The 22,616-nt window shown below is 50.3% G+C and overlaps 2 protein-coding genes across 3 annotated transcripts in view; one reads left to right on the top strand and one right to left on the bottom strand.

The window, feature by feature from the left end:
* S100A1 (S100 calcium binding protein A1) overlaps positions 1-22,616 on the bottom strand; it is a 714,879-nt gene that overhangs the window by 193,022 nt on the left and 499,241 nt on the right. Inside the window, exon 1 of one of the 2 annotated variants that reach the window (XM_069218077.1) lies at positions 14,684-14,701. The exons of the other annotated variant lie outside the window; for it this stretch is intronic. The gene's annotated coding sequence lies outside the window, so the exon portion shown is untranslated. Of the gene's footprint in view, positions 1-14,683; positions 14,702-22,616 lie in introns of those variants that run through there. 2 annotated transcript variants of the gene reach the window in all.
* Positions 13,601-21,474, top strand: LOC138268446 (protein S100-A13-like). Its single transcript, XM_069218087.1, has 3 exons — positions 13,601-13,688; positions 19,374-19,541; positions 21,008-21,474. Exons 2-3 carry the CDS (start codon positions 19,392-19,394, stop codon positions 21,143-21,145), a joined length of 288 nt encoding a protein of 95 aa, XP_069074188.1. The 5' UTR covers positions 13,601-13,688; positions 19,374-19,391; the 3' UTR covers positions 21,146-21,474.

Genomic DNA, 22,616 nt, shown 5'->3' with positions numbered 1-22,616 from the left:
AACTGCAGAGGAGGGAGGCAAGGCTCAGGAGTGTGCACACAGAATCTGTACTGGAGAGGGGGTGGGCGAGGCTGAGGAGTGTGCACACAGGATCTGTACTGCAGAGGAGGTGGGCGAGGCTGAGGAGTCTGCATAAAGAATCTGTACACACTGCAGTGAAGGTGGGCAAGGTTGAGGATTGTGCACACAGAATCTGTCTACACTGCACAGGAGGTGGTGAGGCTAAGAGGTGTGCACACAGAATGTGTACAGACTGCAGAGGAGGTGGCGAGGCTGATGAGTGAGCACACAGAATCTGTGCACACTGCAAAGAAGGGGGGCAAGGCTGAGGAGTGAGCATACAGAATCTGTCCACACTGCAGAGGAGGTGGGCGAGGCTGAGGAGTGTGCACACAGAATCTGTACACACTGCAGAGGACGTGGCGAGGCTGAGAACCGTGCACACAGAATCTGTACAGACTGCAGAGGATGTGGTGAAGGTAAGGAGTGTGCACTCAGAATCTGTACAAACTGCAGAGGAGGGAGGCAAGGCTGAGGAGTGTGCACATAGAATCTGAACTGCAGAGGAGGTGGCGAGGCTGAGGAGTGTGCACACAGAATCTGTACGCACTGCAGAAGAGGGGGGCAAGGCTGAGGAGTGTGCACAAAGAATCTGTACTGCAGAGGAGGTGGGCGAGGCTGAGGAGTGTGCACACAGAATCTGTACTGCAGACAAGGTGGGCAAGGCTGAGGAGTGTGCACACAGAATCTGTACTGCAGACAAGGTGGGCAAGGCTGAGGAGTGTGCACACAGAATCTGTCTATACTGCACAGGAGGTGGTGAGGCTAAGAGGTGTGCACACAGAATCTGTACAGACTGCAGAGGGGGTGGCGAGGCTGAGGAGTGAGCACACAGAATCTGTGCACACTGCAAAGAAGGGCGGCAAGGCTGAGTAGTGTGCACAAAGAATCTGTCCACACTGCAGAGGAGATGGCGAAGCTAAGGAGTGTGCATTCAGAATCTGTCCACACTGCAGAGGAGGTGGGCGAGGCTGAGGAGTGTGCACACAGAATCTGTACACACTGCAGAGTACGTGGCGAAGGTAAGGAGTGTGCACTCAGAAGCTGTACAAACTGCACAGGAGGGAGGCAAGGCTGAGGAGTGTGCACACAGAATCTGTACCGGAGAGGAGGTGGGCGAGGCTGAGGAGTGTGCATAAAGAATCTGTAAACACGGCAGTGAACGTGGGCAAGGCTGAGGATTGTGCACACAGAATCTGTCTACACTGCACAGGAAGTGGCGAGGCTAAGAGCTGTGCACACAGAATCTGTACAGACTGCAGAGGAGGTAGCGAGGCTGAGGAGTGAGCACACAGAATCTGTGCACACTGCAAAGAAGGGGGGCAAGGCTAAGGAGTGAGCATACAGAATCTGTCTTCACTGCAGAGGAGGTGGGCGAGGCTGAGGAGTGTGCACACAGAATCTGTACACACTGCAGAGGATGTGGCGAGGCTGAGAAGCGTGCACACAGAATCTGTACAGACTGCAAAGGACGTGGCGAGGGTAAGGAATGTGCACTCAGAATCTGTACAAACTGCAGAAGAGGGAGGCAAGGCTGAGGAGTGTGCACACAGAATCTGTACTGGAGAGGGGGTGGGCGAGGCTGAGGAGTGTGCACACAGAATCTGTACTGCAGAGGAGGGGGGTGAGGCTGAGGAGTCTTCATAAAGCATCTGTACACACTGCAGTGAAGGTGGGCAAGGCTGAGGATTGTGCACACAGAATCTGTCTACACTGCACAGGAGGTGGCGAGGCTAAGAGGTGTGCACACAGAATCTGTACAGACTGCAGAGGAGGTGGCGAGGCTGAGGAGCGAGCACACAGAATCTGTGCACACTGCAAAGAAGGGGGCAAGGCTGAGGAGTGAGCATACAGAATCTGTCCACAGTGCAAAGGAGGTGGGCGAGGCTGAGGAGTGTGCATTCAGAATATGTCCACACTGCAAAGGAGGTGGGCGAGGCTGAGGAGTGTGCACACAGAATCTGTACACACTGCAGAGGACGTGGCAAGGGTAAGGAGTGTGTACTCAGAATCTGTATAAACTGCAGAGGAGGGAGGCAAGGCTGAGGAGTGTGCACACAGAATCTGTACTGGAGAGGAGGTGGGCAAGACTGAGGAGCCTGCACACAGAATCTGTACTGCAGAGGAGGTGGGCGAGGCTGAGGAGTCTGCATAAAGAATCTGTACACACTGCACTGAAGGTGGGCAAGGCTGAGGATTGTGCACACAGAATCTGTCTACACTGCACAGGAGGTGGCGGGCTAAGAGGTGTCACACAGAATCTGTGCAGACTGCAGAGGAGGTGGCGAGGCTGAGGAGTGAGAACACAGAATCTGTGCACACTGCAGAGGAGGTGGACGAGGCTGAGGAGTGACCATACAGAATCTGTACACACTGCAGAGGAGGTGGTGAGACTGGGGAGTGTGCACACAATCTGTACACACTGCAGAGGAGGAGGCGAGGCAGAGGAGTGTACAGTGAGAATCTGTCTAAACTGCAGAGCAGGTGGGAAGGGTGGAGGAGTGTACAGTAAGAATCTGTCTAGACTGCAGAGGAGGTGAGTGAGGCTAAGGAGTGTGCAAACAGAATCTGTACACACTGCAAAGGAGGGGGGCAAGGCTGAGGAGTGTGCATAAAGAATCTGTACTGCAGAGGAGGTGGGCGAGGCTGAGGAGTGTGCATACAGAATCTGTCTACACTGCACAGGAGGTGGCGAGGCTAAGAGGTGTGCACACAGAATCTGTACAGATTGCAGAGGAGGTGGTAAAGCTGAGGAGTGAGCACATAGAATCTGTGCACACTGCAAAGAAGGGGGCAAGGCTGAGTAGTGTGCACACAGAATCTGTACACACTTCAGAGGACGTGGCAAGGGTAAGGAGTGTGTACTCAGAATCTGTACAAACTGCAGAGGAGGGAGGCAAGGCTGAGGAGTGTGCACACAGAATCTGTACTGGAGAGGAGGTGGGCAAGGCTGAGGAGTCTGCACAAAGAATCTGTACTGCAGAGGAGGTGGGCGAGGCTGAGGAGTGTGCACACAGAATCTGTACACACTTCAGTGAAGGTGGGCGAGGCTGAGGAGTGTGCACACAGAATCTGTACACACTGCAGAGGACGTGGCGAGGCTGAGAAGCGTGCACACAGAATCTGTACAGACTGCAGAGGATGTGGCGAAGGTAAGGAGTGTGCACTCAGAATCTGTACAAACTGCAGAGGAGGGAGGCAAGGCTGAGGAGTGTGCACACAGAATCTGTACGCACTGCAGAAGAGGGGGGCAAGACTGAGGAGTGTGCACAAAGAATCTGTACCGGAGAGGAGGTGGGCGAGGCTGAGGAGTGTGCATAAAGAATCTGTAAACACGGCAGTGAATGTGGGCAAGGCTAAGGATTGTGCACACAGAATCTGTCTACACTGCACAGGAAGTGGCGAGGCTAAGAGGTGTGCACACAGAATCTGTACAGACTGCAGAGGAGGTAGCGAGGCTGAGGAGTGAGCACACAGAATCTGTGCACACTGCAAAGAAGGAGGGCAAGGCTAAGGAGTGAGCATACAGAATCTGTCCACACTGCAGAGGAGGTGGGCGAGGCTGAGGAGTGTGCACACAGAATCTGTACACACTGCAGAGGATGTGGCGAGGCTGAGAAGCGTGCACACAGAATCTGTACAGACTGCAAAGGACGTGGCGAGGGTAGGGAATGTGCACTCAGAATCTGTACAAACTGCAGAGGAGGGAGGCAAGGCTCAGGAGTGTGCACACAGAATCTGTACTGGAGAGGGGGTGGGCGAGGCTGAGGAGTGTGCACACAGGATCTGTACTGCAGAGGAGGTGGGCGAGGCTGAGGAGTCTGCATAAAGAATCTGTACACACTGCAGTGAAGGTGGGCAAGGTTGAGGATTGTGCACACAGAATCTGTCTACACTGCACAGGAGGTGGTGAGGCTAAGAGGTGTGCACACAGAATGTGTACAGACTGCAGAGGAGGTGGCGAGGCTGATGAGTGAGCACACAGAATCTGTGCACACTGCAAAGAAGGGGGGCAAGGCTGAGGAGTGAGCATACAGAATCTGTCCACACTGCAGAGGAGGTGGGCGAGGCTGAGGAGTGTGCACACAGAATCTGTACACACTGCAGAGGACGTGGCGAGGCTGAGAAGCGTGCACACAGAATCTGTACAGACTGCAGAGGATGTGGTGAAGGTAAGGAGTGTGCACTCAGAATCTGTACAAACTGCAGAGGAGGGAGGCAAGGCTGAGGAGTGTGCACATAGAATCTGAACTGCAGAGGAGGTGGCGAGGCTGAGGAGTGTGCACACAGAATCTGTACGCACTGCAGAAGAGGGGGGCAAGGCTGAGGAGTGTGCACAAAGAATCTGTACTGCAGAGGAGGTGGGCGAGGCTGAGGAGTGTGCACACAGAATCTGTACTGCAGACAAGGTGGGCAAGGCTGAGGAGTGTGCACACAGAATCTGTACTGCAGACAAGGTGGGCAAGGCTGAGGAGTGTGCACACAGAATCTGTCTATACTGCACAGGAGGTGGTGAGGCTAAGAGGTGTGCACACAGAATCTGTACAGACTGCAGAGGGGGTGGCGAGGCTGAGGAGTGAGCACACAGAATCTGTGCACACTGCAAAGAAGGGCGGCAAGGCTGAGTAGTGTGCACAAAGAATCTGTCCACACTGCAGAGGAGATGGCGAAGCTAAGGAGTGTGCATTCAGAATCTGTCCACACTGCAGAGGAGGTGGGCGAGGCTGAGGAGTGTGCACACAGAATCTGTACACACTGCAGAGTACGTGGCGAAGGTAAGGAGTGTGCACTCAGAAGCTGTACAAACTGCACAGGAGGGAGGCAAGGCTGAGGAGTGTGCACACAGAATCTGTACCGGAGAGGAGGTGGGCGAGGCTGAGGAGTGTGCATAAAGAATCTGTAAACACGGCAGTGAACGTGGGCAAGGCTGAGGATTGTGCACACAGAATCTGTCTACACTGCACAGGAAGTGGCGAGGCTAAGAGCTGTGCACACAGAATCTGTACAGACTGCAGAGGAGGTAGCGAGGCTGAGGAGTGAGCACACAGAATCTGTGCACACTGCAAAGAAGGGGGGCAAGGCTAAGGAGTGAGCATACAGAATCTGTCTTCACTGCAGAGGAGGTGGGCGAGGCTGAGGAGTGTGCACACAGAATCTGTACACACTGCAGAGGATGTGGCGAGGCTGAGAAGCGTGCACACAGAATCTGTACAGACTGCAAAGGACGTGGCGAGGGTAAGGAATGTGCACTCAGAATCTGTACAAACTGCAGAAGAGGGAGGCAAGGCTGAGGAGTGTGCACACAGAATCTGTACTGGAGAGGGGGTGGGCGAGGCTGAGGAGTGTGCACACAGAATCTGTACTGCAGAGGAGGGGGGTGAGGCTGAGGAGTCTTCATAAAGCATCTGTACACACTGCAGTGAAGGTGGGCAAGGCTGAGGATTGTGCACACAGAATCTGTCTACACTGCACAGGAGGTGGCGAGGCTAAGAGGTGTGCACACAGAATCTGTACAGACTGCAGAGGAGGTGGCGAGGCTGAGGAGCGAGCACACAGAATCTGTGCACACTGCAAAGAAGGGGGCAAGGCTGAGGAGTGAGCATACAGAATCTGTCCACAGTGCAAAGGAGGTGGGCGAGGCTGAGGAGTGTGCATTCAGAATATGTCCACACTGCAAAGGAGGTGGGCGAGGCTGAGGAGTGTGCACACAGAATCTGTACACACTGCAGAGGACGTGGCAAGGGTAAGGAGTGTGTACTCAGAATCTGTATAAACTGCAGAGGAGGGAGGCAAGGCTGAGGAGTGTGCACACAGAATCTGTACTGGAGAGGAGGTGGGCAAGACTGAGGAGCCTGCACACAGAATCTGTACTGCAGAGGAGGTGGGCGAGGCTGAGGAGTCTGCATAAAGAATCTGTACACACTGCACTGAAGGTGGGCAAGGCTGAGGATTGTGCACACAGAATCTCTCTACACTGCACAGGAGGTGGCGGGCTAAGAGGTGTCACACAGAATCTGTGCAGACTGCAGAGGAGGTGGCGAGGCTGAGGAGTGAGAACACAGAATCTGTGCACACTGCAGAGGAGGTGGACGAGGCTGAGGAGTGACCATACAGAATCTGTACACACTGCAGAGGAGGTGGTGAGACTGGGGAGTGTGCACACAATCTGTACACACTGCAGAGGAGGAGGCGAGGCAGAGGAGTGTACAGTGAGAATCTGTCTAAACTGCAGAGCAGGTGGGAAGGGTGGAGGAGTGTACAGTAAGAATCTGTCTAGACTGCAGAGGAGGTGAGTGAGGCTAAGGAGAGTGCAAACAGAATCTGTACACACTGCAGAGGAGGGGGGCAAGGCTGAGGAGTGTGCATAAAGAATCTGTACTGCAGAGGAGGTGGGCGAGGCTGAGGAGTGTGCATACAGAATCTGTCTACACTGCACAGGAGGTGGCGAGGCTAAGAGGTGTGCACACAGAATCTGTACAGATTGCAGAGGAGGTGGTAAAGCTGAGGAGTGAGCACATAGAATCTGTGCACACTGCAAAGAAGGGGGCAAGGCTGAGTAGTGTGCACACAGAATCTGTACACACTTCAGAGGACGTGGCAAGGGTAAGGAGTGTGTACTCAGAATCTGTACAAACTGCAGAGGAGGGAGGCAAGGCTGAGGAGTGTGCACACAGAATCTGTACTGGAGAGGAGGTGGGCAAGGCTGAGGAGTCTGCACACAGAATCTGTACTGCAGAGGAGGTGGGCGAGGCTGAGGAGTCTGCATAAAGAATCTGTACACACTGCACTGAAGGTAGGCAAGGCTGAGGATTGTGCACACAGAATCTGTCTACACTGCACAGGAGGTGGCGGGGCTAAGAGGTGTCACACAGAATCTGTACAGACTGCAGAGGAGGTGACGAGGCTGAGGAGTGAGAACACAGAATCTGTGCACACTGCAGAGGAGGGGGTCAAGGCTGAGGAGTGAGCATACAGAATCTGTCCACACTGCAGAGGAGGTGGGCGAGGCTGAGGAGTGTGCACACAGAATCTGTACACACTGCAGAGGAGGTAGTGAGACTGGGGAGTGTGCACCCAATCTGTACACACTGCAGAGGAGGAGGCGAGGCAGAGGAGTGTACAGTGAGAATCTGTCTAAACTGCAGAGGAGGTGGGAAGGGTGGAGGAGTGTACAGTAAGAATCTGTCTAGACTGCAGAGGAGGTGAGTGAGGCTAAGGAGTGTGCAAACAGAATTTGTACACACTGCAGAGTAGGGGGGCAAGGCTGAGGAGTGTGCATAAATAATCTGTACTGCAGAGGAGGTGGGCGAGACTGAGGAGTGTGCATACAGAATCTGTATGCACTGCAGATGAGGGGGGGCAAGGCTGAGGAGTGTGCACAAAGAATCTGTACTTCAGTGAAGGTGGGCAAGGCTGAGGATTGTGCACACAGAATCTGTCTACACTGCCCAGGAGGTGGCGGGGCTAAGAGGTGTCACACAGAATCTGTACAGACTGCAGAGGAGGTGGCGAGGCTGAGGAGTGAGAACACAGAATCTGTGCACACTGCAGAGGAGGGGGTCAAGGCTGAGGAGTGAGCATACAGAATCTGTCCACACTGCAGAGGAGGTGGGCGAGGCTGAGGAGTGTGCACACAGAATCTGTACACACTGCAGAGGAGGTAGTGAGACTGGGGAGTGTGCACCCAATCTGTACACACTGCAGAGGAGGAGGCGAGGCAGAGGAGTGTACAGTGAGAATCTGTCTAAACTGCAGAGGAGGTGGGAAGGGTGGAGGAGTGTACAGTAAGAATCTGTCTAGACTGCAGAGGAGGTGAGTGAGGCTAAGGAGTGTGCAAACAGAATTTGTACACACTGCAGAGTAGGGGGGCAAGGCTGAGGAGTGTGCATAAATAATCTGTACTGCAGAGGAGGTGGGCGAGACTGAGGAGTGTGCATACAGAATCTGTATGCACTGTGCAGATGAGGGGGGGCAAGGCTGAGGAGTGTGCACAAAGAATCTGTACTTCAGTGAAGGTGGGCAAGGCTGAGGATTGTGCACACAGAATCTGTCTACACTGCACAGGAGGTGGCGAGGCTAAGAGGTGTGCACACAGAATCTGTACAGATTGCAGAGGAGGTGGCAAAGCTGAGGAGTGAGCACATAGAATCTGTGCACACTGCAAAGAAGGGGGGCCAGGCTGAGTAGTGTGCACACAGAATCTGTCCACACTGCAGAGGAGGTGGCGAAGCTAAGGAGTGTGCATTCAGAATCTGTCCACACTGCAAAGGAGGTGGGCGAGGCTGAGGAGTGTGCACACAGAATCTGTACACACTGCGGAGGACGTGGCAAGGGTAAGGAGTGTGTACTCAGAATCTGTACAAACTGCAGAGGAGGGAGACAAGGCTGAGGAGTGTGCACACAGAATCTGTACTGGAGAGGAGGTGGGCGAGGCTGAGGAGTGTGCACACAGAATCTGTACTGCAGAGGAGGTGGGCGGGGCTGAGGAGTCTGCATAAAGCATCTGTAAGCACTGCAGTGAAGGTGGGCAAGGCTGAGGATTGTGCACACAGAATCTGTCTACACTGCACAGGAGGTGGCGAGAATAAGAGGTGTGCACGCAGAATCTGTACAGACTACAGAGGAGGTGGCGAGGCTGATGAGTGAGCACACAGAATCTGTCTATACTGCACAGGAGGTGGTGAGGCTAAGAGGTGAGCACACAGAATCTGTGCACACTGCAAAGAAGGGGGGCTAGGCTGAGGAGTGAGCATACAGAATCTGTGCACACTGCAAAGAAGGGCGGCAAGGCTGAGTAGTGTGCACAAAGAATCTGTCCACACTGCAGAGAAGGTGACGAAGCTAAGGAGTGTGCATTCAGAATCTGTCCACACTGCAGAGGAGGTGGGCGAGGCTGAGTAGTGTGCACACAGAATCTGTACACACTGCAGAGTACGTGGCGAGGGTAAGGAGTGTGCACTCAGAATCTGTACAAACTGCACAGGAAGGGGACAAGGCTGAGGAGTGTGCACACAGAATCTGTACCGGAGAGGAGGTGGGCGAGGCTGAGGAGTGTGCATAAAGAATCTGTAAACACGGCAGTGAACGTGGGCAAGGCTAAGGATTGTGCACACAGAATCTGTCTACACTGCACAGGAAGTGGCGAGGCTAAGAAGTGTGCACACAGAATCTGTACAGACTGCAGAGGAGGTAGCGAGGCTGAGGAGTGAGCACACAGAATCTGTGCACACTGCAAAGAAGGAGGGCAAGGCTAAGGAGTGAGCATACAGAATCTGTCCACACTGCAGAGGAGGTGGGCGAGGCTGAGGAGTGTGCACACAGAATCTGTACACACTGCAGAGGATGTGGCGAGGCTGAGAAGCGTGCACACAGAATCTGTACAGACTGCAAAGGACGTGGCGAGGGTAGGGAATGTGCACTCAGAATCTGTACAAACTGCAGAGGAGGGAGGCAAGGCTCAGGAGTGTGCACACAGAATCTGTACTGGAGAGGGGGTGGGCGAGGCTGAGGAGTGTGCACACAGGATCTGTACTGCAGAGGAGGTGGGCGAGGCTGAGGAGTCTGCATAAAGAATCTGTACACACTGCAGTGAAGGTGGGCAAGGTTGAGGATTGTGCACACAGAATCTGTCTACACTGCACAGGAGGTGGCGAGGCTAAGAGGTGTGCACACAGAATCTGTACAGACTGCAGAGGAGGTGGCGAGGCTGATGAGTGAGCACACAGAATCTGTGCACACTGCAAAGAAGGGGGGCAAGGCTGAGGAGTGAGCATACAGAATCTGTCCACACTGCAGAGGAGGTGGGCGAGGCTGAGGAGTGTGCACACAGAATCTGTACACACTGCAGAGGACGTGGCGAGGCTGAGAAGCGTGCACACAGAATCTGTACAGACTGCAGAGGATGTGGTGAAGGTAAGGAGTGTGCACTCAGAATCTGTACAAACTGCAGAGGAGGGAGGCAAGGCTGAGGAGTGTGCACATAGAATCTGTACTGCAGAGGAGGTGGCGAGGCTGAGGAGTGTGCACACAGAATCTGTACGCACTGCAGAAGAGGGGGGCAAGGCTGAGGAGTGTGCACAAAGAATCTGTACTGCAGAGGAGGTGGGCGAGGCTAGGGGGGTGCACACAGAATCTGTACTGCAGACGAGGTGGGCAAGGCTGAGGAGTGTGCACACAGAATCTGTACACACTTCAGTGAAGGTGGGCAAGGCTGAGGATTGTGCACACAGAATCTGTCTACACTGCACAGGAGGTGGCGAGGCTAAGAGGTGTGCACACAGAATCTGTACAGACTGCAGAGGAGGTGGCGAGGCTGAGGAGTGAGCACACAGAATCTGTGCACACTGCAAAGAAGGGGGCAAGGCTGAGGAGTGAGCATACAGAATCTGTCCACACTGCAAGGGAGGTGGGCGAGGCTGAGGAGTGTGCACACAGAATCTGTACACACTGCAGAGGACGTGGCGAGGCTGAGAAGCGTGCACACAGAATCTGTACAGACTGCAGAGGATGTGGGGAGGGTAAGGAGTGTGCACTCAGAATCTGTACAAACTGCAGAGGAGGAAGGCAAGGCTGAGGAGTGTGCACACATAATCTGTACTGCAGAGGAGGTGGCAAGGCTGAGGAGTGTGCACACAGAATCTGTACTGCAGAGGAGGTGGGAGAGGCTGAGGAGTGTGCACACAGAATCTGTACACACTTCAGTGAAGGTGGGCAAGGCTGAGGATTGTGCACACAGAATCTGTCTACACTGCACAGGAGGTGGCGAGGCTAAGAGGCGTGCACACAGAATCTGTACAGACTGCAGAGGAGGTGGCGAGGCTGAGGAGTGAGCAGACAGAATCTGTGCACACTGCAAAGAAGGGCGGCAAGGCTGAGTAGTGTGCACACAGAATCTGTACAGACTGCAGAGGACGTGGCGAGGGTAAGGAGTGTGCGCTCAGAATCTGTACAAACTGCAGAGGAGGGAGGCAAGGCTGAGGAGTGTACACACAGAATCTGTACTGGAGAGGAGGTGGGCAAGGCTGAGGAGTGTGCACACAGAATCTGTACTGCAGAGGAGGTGGGCGAGGCTGAGAAGTCTGCATAAAGAATCTGTACACTCTGCAGTGAAGGTGGGCAAGGCTGAGGATTGTGCACACAGAATCTGTCTACACTGCACATGAGGTGGCGAAGCTAAGGAGTGTGTATTCAGAATCTATCCACACTGCAGAGGAGGTGGGCGAGGCTGAGGAGTGTGCACACAGAATCTGTACACACTGCAGAGGACATCGCGAGGGTAAGGAGTGTGCACCCAGAATCTGTACTGCAGAGGAGGTGGGCGAGGCTGAGGAGTGTGCACACAGAATCTGTACTGCAGAGGAGGTGGGTGAGGCTGAGGAGTGTGCACACAGAATCTGTACACACTGCAGAGGACGTGGCGAGGCTGAGAAGCGTGCACGCAGAATCTGTACAGACTGCAGAGGACGTGGCGAGGGTAAGGAGTGTGCGCTCAGAATCTGTACAAACTGCAGAGGAGGGAGGCAAGGCTGAGGAGTGTGCACACAGAATCTGTACTGGAGAGGAGGTGGGCGAGGCTGAGGAGTGTGCACACAGAATCTGTACTGCAGAGGAGGTGGGCGAGGCTGAGGAGTGTGCACACAGAATCTGTACTGCAGAGGAGGTGGGTGAGGCTGAGGAGTGTGCACACAGAATCTGTACACACTGCAGAGGACGTCGCGAGGGTAAGGAGTGTGCACCCAGAATCTGTACTGCAGAGGAGGTGGGCGAGGCTGAGGAGTGTGCACACAGAATCTGTACTGCAGAGGAGGTGGGTGAGGCTGAGGAGTGTGCACACAGAATCTGTACACACTGCAGAGGACGTGGCGAGGCTGAGAAGCGTGCACACAGAATCTGTACAGACTGCAGAGGATGTGGCGAGGGTAAGGAGTGTGCGCTCAGAATCTGTACAAACTGCAGAGGAGGGAGGCAAGGCTGAGGAGTGTGCACACAGAATCTGTACTGGAGAGGAGGTGGGCGAGGCTGAGGAGTGTGCACACAGAATCTGTACTGCAGAGGAGGTGGGCGAGGCTGAGGAGTGTGCACACAGAATCTGTACTGCAGAGGAGGTGGGTGAGGCTGAGGAGTGTGCACACAGAATCTGTACACACTGCAGAGGACGTGGCGAGGCTGAGAAGCGTGCACACAGAATCTGTACAGACTGCAGAGGACGTGGCGAGGGTAAGGAGTGTGCGCTCAGAATCTGTACAAACTGCAGAGGAGGGAGGCAAGGCTGAGGAGTGTGCACACAGAATCTGTACTTGAGAGGAGGTGGGCGAGGCTGAGGAGTGTGCACACAGAATCTGTACGGCAGAGGAGGTGGGCGAGGCTGAGAAGTCTGCATAAAGAATCTGTACACTCTGCAGTGAAGGTGGGCAAGGCTGAGGATTGTGCACACAGAATCTGTCTACACTGCACAGGAGGTGGCGAGGCTAAGAGGTGTGCACACAGAATCTGTACAGACTGCAGAGGAGGTGGCAAGGCTGAGGAGTGAGCACACAGAATCTGTCCACACTGCAGAGGAGGTGGGCGAGGCTGAGGAGTGTGCACACAGAATCTGTGCACACTGCAGAGGACGTGGCGAGGCTGAGAAGCGTGCACACAGAATCTGTACAGACTGCAGAAGAGGGGGCAAGGCTGAGGAGCGTGCACACAGAATCTTTACAGACTGCAGAGGGAGGGGGGCAAGGCTGAGGAGTGTGCACTGAGAATCCGCCCATGAATGAGGATGTTAAAGTGTGGATGGCAAGTCTGCTCACTGATTACTGATGAGGAGGGGTGTGATAGAGAGAGATATAGGGGCGGTAAGCCCATGAGCCTCCCCAGTACCGGAGAAGGGGGTGTCAGCAGGGGGGTACGTGAAAGGGGACGCCCTGGGATTTGTCCCGCTATAAGTGCTTTGTTCGAGAACTTTCTGCCTATAGAGCTACAACCCCTGTATCATCCAAGTCGGCACGTGTGACAGACAATCTGAAAAGTATGTCTAGCCACAGCTCCCTCTGCCTGGTCCGCTCCTAAGAGTGCACACAACTCCTGGCAGTAACTGGAAGCATCAACCCAGCCCGACCCTGCCCTCGGCTTCTGCCGTCACACACCCACCTGCAAAACAAGGTCTCCTTTGTTGGTCTCCTAGGTAATCCGTGCCCACAGTCCCACCGCCCACACCTCACCAGCCATACCACATCCCCTGGAGGTGTCACTCTGGCACATACCTCTAGAGGGGTGGAGGTGACTCTGTCTTTGCCACGCTGGCACAGTCCTTTACATAATAAGATGCTTCACGTTGCATCGTCTTTGATAACAATGAACTTTGGGAGCCCAGAAGTTGCCCCTTTCCAATATAAGCGCTACGGCAACAACCTCCATGGCGCCCCCCAAAACTGCTGAGGCTATGACTCATGCATATTTTTGCTGCAGGGTGTGGGGCGGGGTGGGGCTGGGTTTTTCCAAATTGCACAAGCCAGACCAGTCTAGCCTGTTATGTGATGATGCTCTATTTTGTAGGTGGCACCCTGGGTATATAAAAGCAAACACACGGGCGGCCCCCGACACTACCAGCTCCCCTCACAGACACCTGAGAGCAACACACCAGGGTGAGTATCGCTCCCCCTCCCCACGCTCCCTACTTGACTGCCCCTTGGAGGACTCTGCATAATACGCCTGCAGATTCACTTTGATAGCGCTGAGATACCCTGCTCTCGCGACTTTAAGCGCCCCGAAAAGATAGAAACGTATTTAAAGCAAAAAGACAATATAACTCCAAAATATTAAACAAATGCAGTGCGACTGTGCGGGTAAGCTTTTCTGTGTGTATATTTAATTTATCTGATGTGAACAGGACATGCCAAGCATCTTACTCCCGTGACAGAATTATTCCCTTGCTATCGCGACGCAGCGCTTTCCTAATGCATTTTTTATGCATTAACAAAAATCAGTAGTCCTGAGATTTCCCATCATCCCAACAATTTGAATGAAAGAAATTCGAAGAAAATATCCCCTCAGAAGTATCTTACGAGCGTGGGGCCCAGGCACAGACAAACTGCGAATAAGCAAAAACTCGAAGGGGGACGCCATTTTTCAGACAAGATCCCAAGGAAAAAGGCAGAAGGTCAACATCTAAGGGCGGTGTCCATTAATGCAGTAAACTTGTTTACTTCGCTCCTATGTACGCATGTCACAAACACTGCCCATTACCAGGGCCAGTGGCGTTATGCAGAAGGGGAGCATGAAATTATGCGGCAGGGATGACTAAATTAGGTGGAAAGAAAAGGCAAATTGTGACGCGTAAAGTAGCAAATTTTATGACAGTTTTGCTTTATTATTTTCCAATTTTTAAACATGGTAATACTATCTGAGCAAAGATTTCACCTCATTAGTACCAGTTTAACAACCAAAAACAGAAATAAGCAGCTGGAAGATTACTATTTCTCCGCGAAGTGCCTTCCAGTGTGTGCACACAAATGGTGCCACATTTAGGTAACTTTTGATTTGTTTGAGCTAGAAACAAACTTTTTTGGTAAAATCTGGTGAAGGGGCGGATCGCGGAGGGAGGGGAATTTAAATTAAAATTTTAAATTAAAAAACGTACCTGTGCGGCAGCCTCCTTCAGAACTGCGCTGCTCCTCACCTCTGCCTGCAGGCACAGGCTCCCAGTCTGCCCTGTGGCCAATCCTGATGCTGCTTAGAGCAGCGTTGGGATTGGCTGGGAGCGCCCAGCGAGTGCGCTCCCAGGCAGACTGGGAGCCTGTGCAGGCTGTCTTCAGCCCAGCAGCCATGTTGCTGAGCTGGAGAGAGCCCTGTCCACATGTGTGTTTGGCTAGCCCGAGACTGTCGGCCAAACATACATGCACTCTGAGGGGGAGTGCTGAGCACTTCCCCCTTATTGCTCTTCACCCCAGTGGCCCTGCCCCTTTCCCCCAAAAACAATAATAAGCAAAGTTTATTATTGTTTTTGTGGAAAAGATTTGCGGGGAGGGGTAGCCAATGATCCTCTGCCCTTATGAAGGAGCCGCCCCCGATGAATGTATAATCTGGCCCTTTTACCGGAAAGGAAGGCAGGGGATGAGGTGTTAGGTGTGGATGCGGGTTTAGCTGTTGGTCTTCTCCAGAGGAGAGGCATGAAATACTCACCAGCGTTTGTAACCCACTCTGCTTTCATTGTGGGGACAGACAGGAGGGAGCATATGGGTAAACTGTTGAACTAGTTCAAGAATGGGGCAAATCTGTCTTGCGTTTTTTTGCTTATTTAGTAATAAGGAATGAAAACCCAACATGTGATGTGGTTGTTTACATTTAGTATTTTGCCACAGGGGAAACAGAGCGATATGATTTCACAATTGCTCCTTTTGTCATGGGGAATGGAGCACATGGGGTTTGGAACAAACCATGTGTAGTGTATTAGATGTACTACGTGTTTTTGCATTCACAAATACTCCAATTCAGAGTGTGTAACTTCAAAAACGTTTCTGACAATGCACAAAACCCATTTGAGAAGTCTGTAAAGTTTTAACCACTCCTAAAATCGGTTGGGTTTTGGGCATCTCTTCCAAATATAGAATTGGTATCAGATGCATCAATGGTTTCTGTCTGAAATTCCGGTTAAAAACAATGGAAAAGTACTAACTCTCAAACTGGGATGCATTTTATTTGCAAGGGGAATGGCTCTCATTTGGACCCTTTCCCTTTGTGAATTGTGGAAAAAGGTTCTGATGGATTTAGCAGTGGTCGCAAGTTGTGACTTCTTTTTGAGACCAGAAATGTTGTACATTTGACCCCTTCTCACATCCTTTACATTTTCACAATGGTGCAAAATTATTATGCTATGTTACTTACTAGGTTGCCTCGAAAAATAATTAGTCTGCTCCATTTTCCCCCCTTATCTCACTCTTCTATAATATTCCCCAAGCTATGCTTGGAGCAAAACCTACTCATGGTACTGTGTATATTTTGGCATTTCTAAACAGCGAACCTAGCTGGCTAACAACGGAGTGCTGTTCAGGGGCAAGCACCAGTATGGATACATAGTGGTAGACTGAAGAAAAAGGTTGAGCTAGTGGAAGGGGTGAGAAGTCAGCCTGTTTAATTCCTAGATTTGTGGGCAACAAATAAAGTACAAAACAGTGTAAAACTTTACAATGACCTAGAGCAACTTTGGAGGAAAACCTGCCTTCTAAGTTCCTTTCAATGCAAGTTGTAAAGAAAGACTAAAAAACGGAATTGTGAGGTAGGCAGGTTTTGTTTGTGTAGGTTATGTGGGTCATTCCAGAATTTTATCTTTGGGTTCTCTTGTTTATATTGGTGGGCTCGGTTAGCCTACTATTGATGGTCCTTGTTTCAGTCAGTTGAAGTATTTGTTGACTGGCACTGGCTACTGTGCATGTGCGCTACAATAAACTGGCACTTTTACTTACCTGGTGGTAATGTGATTCTTCCACATTTTGGCGACGAGGCCTCTGCTTCCTTAGTTTTAGGTTTGTCGATTTTAATGGATTGATGATTCTCTGGTTGAGGGTCAAATGTTGTCTCAGTGCTCATTGGATGAGGTGACCAGCACTGTGGAGACTGGTGTAAGTCCAAGAATTGACTCCATGTGATTGTCTTGAGTCCCACAGTGAATACAAATTCCATTTTACTGAGTCCTGGATTTCTGTGGGAGGGAGGTTTCACTGTTGAGTACTGTGATTCACTCGGAAAGGGTGTAGGCTTATTTTGAGCACCAGAGCATATCCCAACATTTGTGGAAGAGTAGAAATCACCATCGGAGCCACAAGGGCAGACGTGATTGAGGAAGATCCCATATCACACCCCAAGAACATGAACACATAAACAACAAAAGCATGCTTTCTGAGTAAAGATCTACTTTCAGATCATGTTTGGTGCAACTCCTTTCACCAAATCTGTTATTTAATGAAGAGCATCATTTTCTAAGGGAGGCTGAGTGAGAAACCCTTCTTATTTTACACCCTTTATGTATGATCTCCGTTGAACAGCTCTGTACAACACTTGCCTGAGAAGAGGGGGTGAAGGGGGGTCGGAGGGGGGGGGGGGTATGTGTTTACATTTAATCATGTGAAAATTCTTAAGCGTCATGTTCACGCACATTAGACGGAAGAAATGGGTATGGACTGTGGAGACAATGTGCTGAAGTGACAGTCACACTTACGAAGACATCTTTGGACCCGCTACTAGGAACAAGACCAAGTCTGAGGCTTTTTCTTGCTGTCTGATGCCCCTTGTGGCCCTCTACGGTACCACTATAAAGCAGATGCCAGCAGCTGTGTTAACGTGGGTACTGTCGTTACTATCTGCTTCATGCACTCGGGTGAGGCTAAAGTGATTTGCTGCTTTGCTTATTGACTTGTGACGACCACGGGGTTTTAAATGTTGCCTCCAGTCCCAATAGAGGCCTGCGGAAAGACGAGTGCGGGTGTCTCCCAGGCCACCAGCGCTAGGCCATGGGTTAGCCTTGCTGATTGATTTTCGGCCACTTGCAGTTATTTTACATAGTAAGTACTCTTGAGAGGCCTACCTCCGTGCTGGCTAGTACCACCGCTGCACAGTGTCGGAAGACGAGCAGGGTAACTAAGAGGAGGAGTCTGTTTTACCAGTATCCGAATGCTGCCCTGAAAGGCAGAAATATACTCAGAAAGGCTGAGCTTACTCCTATATTTTGAAGGCATTTCTTACTTGTTGCAATTACCAAAGTATTTCAGGAAAATGCTGCGAATTTGCACCCATCACTGATTTCTTTCAATATTCACATGTAGAAACACACAAGAAAGCTTTCTTTGTCTCTCTCTCTCTCTCTATCGCTTCTCAGAAAAGAGGTTTTTGCCAGGAGTAAACCTTGAAATGTTTTCAGGGTAGGAAGCGAATTAATTCATGTTTACAAGTGGTTCTAATAACCTGTCTGTAAACAGATTTACTAACAAGCGCCTCAAGACCTGGCTCTTCGATCAGTAGCACCCCACCCCCACACCCCCCTCCTCCACCACCCCCCACCCCCAGAGCCTTGAGACCCTTCCAGGTGAGTAGCATGCTTAACAAATTACTGATTGATTGAGTGATTGGACAAAATGACAGCATTTACATAGTAGCAAATCCTATTCAGATGTGGAAAACCCCTCCATTTCCAACTATGTGAAAAAGAAAACATATTTGCCTTATTAATGCTGTTAATTTGGAATCTTTATGCAAATAGTTTTGTAAAAATCATTTGCGGGGCCAACAATGAGGTGTCAAATAATAATATCCTGAAAAACAAATTTCCTACAGACATTTTTTTATGTTTATTTTGTGCACATTTGAAATTTCACAAAGATAATAAACCTCAGTGATGTTTGTCACCTTTGCAATACATGTGTACACTCCTGTACAAACGCCCTTTTTAGCCTGCGGCAGGTAATGTAAGATGGCTTGGTTCATGGGGTCAAGAATAATCAAGGCTGCTTGTGATTAACACGAAGGGGCCGATTCACAAAAACATCCATTGGATGTGGTACTACAGGAGTACTCTTTTAATATTCTGATATAATTGCAGTGGCGGCTGGCTTATGTTTATGGAAAGGGGGTAGGAGCCGGACACAATAATAATAAAAATAAAAATAAACAAAATGTCACTTACCTGCAGGTGTCTTCCTCAAGGCGTCCTCCTGCTCCTGGAAGCTTCAACGTCTGGGACCAGAAAACACTACTAACCATTCCTGACGCTACTTTCATGCTGGGAGCCAGCATGAAAGCAGTGTCAGGATTGGTAGGAGTGGGCTCTCTTGTTGCTCACAAGAGCGCTGGAGGCCTGTGCTTTATCTTAAGAAAGCTGGGTAAGAGAAGTTTAAAGTGCGCATGTCAGGCTGGACATTGCAAGACGGCTGGGCAAACTGACATGCAAACAAGTGCACAGCTCGATGCTGCTGCTCGACAGCAATTGCCCTGCCCCGTTTTAACACTCGGTTCAGGATGGGGACGCTGAAAAATAAAAAGGCAATAAACAAAGTTTATTGCCATTTTATTTTTCAGTTCTAGGGGCATTTTAATGGGCATTTTTTTTAGCAGGGTGATGCTCCTCCGCTCACGTGGAGGGGCCACCTCTGTATAACTGTGTGAATTGGTCATAAAAATTCAAGCTCTTTATTAGAACTATATGAATATTCTTCAAATATGCTGATTTTATTCCTCGATGAGATGTTTTTGTTTCTCCCCATGACTGCCTGTGCTGATCGAGAACTGTGGTCGATGGCTGAGATGATCCCACATAACCTCTACCTGCTCTTCATGTCCAGGTTAACCCTTCAAAAGCGATGGCCATGCAATATACAGAGGAAGAGAATTGCGTCACAAAGCTTGTCCAGTGTTTCTATGAAAATTCAACGGGAGATGGCGACAAGGAGACCCTCACTCTAGATGAATTCACGAAAATGCTGAAAAACGATTTCCCTAACCTCTTGAAGGTAAGAAGTTATCTTGTCTTCCTCCTCAATGGGCAGCACAGTTGTGTCCACAGAAAGATACATCTCTTGAAACCTAAGCAATATTGATATTGCACTACCTGCACGGTTGACCAAATAACTCCTAGGTAGTGGGATGGGATGAGGAAGAGAGGAGAGGGTATACAGGGTTTTGTTTAGAGCATGGGATGCATCTGTTGTAAAGATAGCCAGGTCAATGCTTGGATGTCCTTTGTTAGTTCTCCAAACCTTTCTATGTTGCTTTTAGTTTCCACCTACATACCATTTGAACCAGTCCATTTTATGGCTACATTATAGATAGTGTTCCAGGGTGCAACAGGCATTTTTGTTGACTTTTTGCAGCCCAACCCCCCCAAATTGTGCTGTCCTTTCAGTAATATGGATGGCATCCGTGCACTTCTTGCACTGGTTTGATCACAAGGGTCAGTTCCCTCATTTGTATGTGAGTGTAGCTCCATGCTAATGACGCAATCCTTTGTGCCATGTCATATTACAGAGGCAGAGGGGCAAAGAAGATGTCCGGGGGCATACTGATTACACCCCACATATGCAGTGGTGCGCAGCTGGTGCACCCCCTTCCATGAGTGCAGCTTTGGAGGGAGCAGAGAGGCCACAGAAACTCCCCAGGAGTCCTCAGTCACACTCTATCAGCCTGTAAAAGAATCCCTGCTTCTTCTTCACAGTTAGGCTGAGTTACAACCTGAAGTGAAAGACAGACCAGAGGGTTCAAACAGGGCTGAATGGAAGATCTGGGCTGGGAAAATCAGTGACAGTTGCCTGCTCCAAATATGGTGTTGAGAGTGCCACACATACTGGGCAGTCCAGATGTAGATGGACCGTCACGCCAAGGGTCTGCAGTAGCAGACAGCAAAAACCCTGGAGCTCCATCCACAATGAATCAGTTGGGGGAAACCATGAGTATACTGGGGAGTTTCCACCTAGCATGAAGGCCTGCAGTTCGCCCAGCTACAACTAAGGGGGCACCATAAGTTCGAGCAGGCGGGTGTGCTGCCAATATATGGCTGTTCTCATGCAGCACCAAACTCTAAATGAGGCCCAAAGACTCGTCCAATAGCTAGATACTAAACAGGTGCTTTTTATGTATGCACAATGACAAGTGTCAGATATATTCACAAAGCAGAAGGTTTTGGTGTGAAAGTCTGTCATTGAAAAGTGACAAATTATTTTATAAAAATGACAATAAATGATTATAAAAATATATATTTTTAGTTCAACCTGCGAGGAGATTTAGAGATACTGAAATGCTGACATTTTCTAAATCGAGGGTCCTCTGTCCACCACTGGCTTCCTCTTGCCAACACCCTTCCTTCTGCGATGTTCTGTTGACTGCTAAATCATAAACTATGCCAATGCCTTCAAAAACGTCCACTTTACATTGAACACCTAATGTTCCTCTGTCTTGTTAAACCTTCTCTTTCTTTTAATAGGAGGAATGTGCCGATCCTGCACAGCTGGTGAAAAGCATTGATACTAACAGCGATAATAAAGTGAAGTTCTCAGAATACTGGATCGTAGTTGGGAAAATAGCCAAACACATCAAAAGGCAAGAAAAGAAGAAACACTGATGGAGGGAGGCTGGAAAAGAGAAGGAGGAAGGCGATCAGAAGTGTGCAAGAGAAGCTGATGCAGTGTAAATGGATGAAGGATGAAGAGGAAGAGTGACAAAGTGGACCCTCCTATACAGCAATCCCACATTTGTCAGAGAGCTGTAGGGCTGGAACAGAGTCAGTCACATGCTGCAGCCCCCGACCCTTCAGAAGTACTTGTCTGTAAAGATATCTCCAGATTCTCTTATAATAATGTATGTTTCTCTCTAAGGACAGCCATAAAAATAATATGGTGAATGTGCTTCCTCTGAGTATATTAACTTTCAATAAAGCTCTTTGTTAAAATAGATCAGTTGTTTTCTTTTCCAAAAGGGACCCAGACACAAAGAATTACACAAAAAATGTCCTGCCTCAATGCCCCTGCTTTTTTGTCACAGTCACAACGATACCATATAAGTGCCATATAATCTAGGTGGAGAAAAAATAAAATGGCTGCTTGCCACATCATAGCAATACCCAGAGTTTCCTCCTGTATCACTGCTTGACAATCTGCAGTCTTAAGAGAGACATGGCCACAGGTGAAATTACTACTGAAACGAGAAGATACCAAGGCACTGATTACGACGGCTGAATTTAATCTGAAAAGCGGTGCTTAATTTGTAAATAAAAACGTGCCGGTGCCCAAAGGTTTCCTCTGAAACATGCCTGTGCTACAAATAGATATGCGAGCATGGAATACTGAGGCAGTGTAATCCTAAAGACATCTCTTTCATCCATTCATAGCCGCCCTCTGCCCCGTCAGCTCATTCTTTTAGCTTACGCCCTTGGTGTCGCTTTACCGTCTTTCTCTTCCTATGTCTTTCCCATATGTCTTTTGCTCGCAGTAAATGCCTGATCCAGGAAAATAAGTGGCGCCCCCCCAAAAAAGTGCCAGTGCCCTCCACCAACAACCACCGGCTCAAATTAAGCACTGTTGAAAAGATAACTTTAGTTGGGATTCTGCCACCCACAATTCAGAGTATGCCCGGGCCTGAATTTGTCGGTTCAGAAAACTTCGTACCGAATAATTCCAGGCACGGAGAAACTGGACCCTTTTGTAAGCTGCGGGACCGCAGCCCGGACCCATGACCCCTGCAGGAGCACGTGGGGAGCTTACAATGACCACTCACTGCCTTCCCCCAGACAAAGTCAAGCCTGCCCTAACTCCCACCTGCAAACACGCTTAAAGCAAGGAAAAAATGTTAGTGGGTTTATTTATGAAATTTGGGAGTTTCACACGGATAAGGCCCAGTATCTCCAGGATCATGTGGTTATCCTCCATCCCAAGGAGAAAACTCAATCTCTGGTTTTTGGTGTAGGAATAATGCCCATGATTGGGTATTCCAGCACCCTAATATCCCTGCACCAAGAATAGGCAACCTTGTAATCTGGGCCTAAATCGTTTTAGGATGACATGAGCTTGAGACACAGCAGCAATAGCTTAACACAT

The sequence above is a fragment of the Pleurodeles waltl genome, chromosome 12 (genome assembly GCF_031143425.1).
Source record: "Pleurodeles waltl isolate 20211129_DDA chromosome 12, aPleWal1.hap1.20221129, whole genome shotgun sequence".
In the NCBI taxonomy this organism is placed as follows: domain Eukaryota; kingdom Metazoa; phylum Chordata; class Amphibia; order Caudata; family Salamandridae; genus Pleurodeles; species Pleurodeles waltl.
The sequence above is the reverse complement of the archived record's forward strand: the minus strand, read 5'-3'. Positions and strand labels throughout refer to the sequence as shown.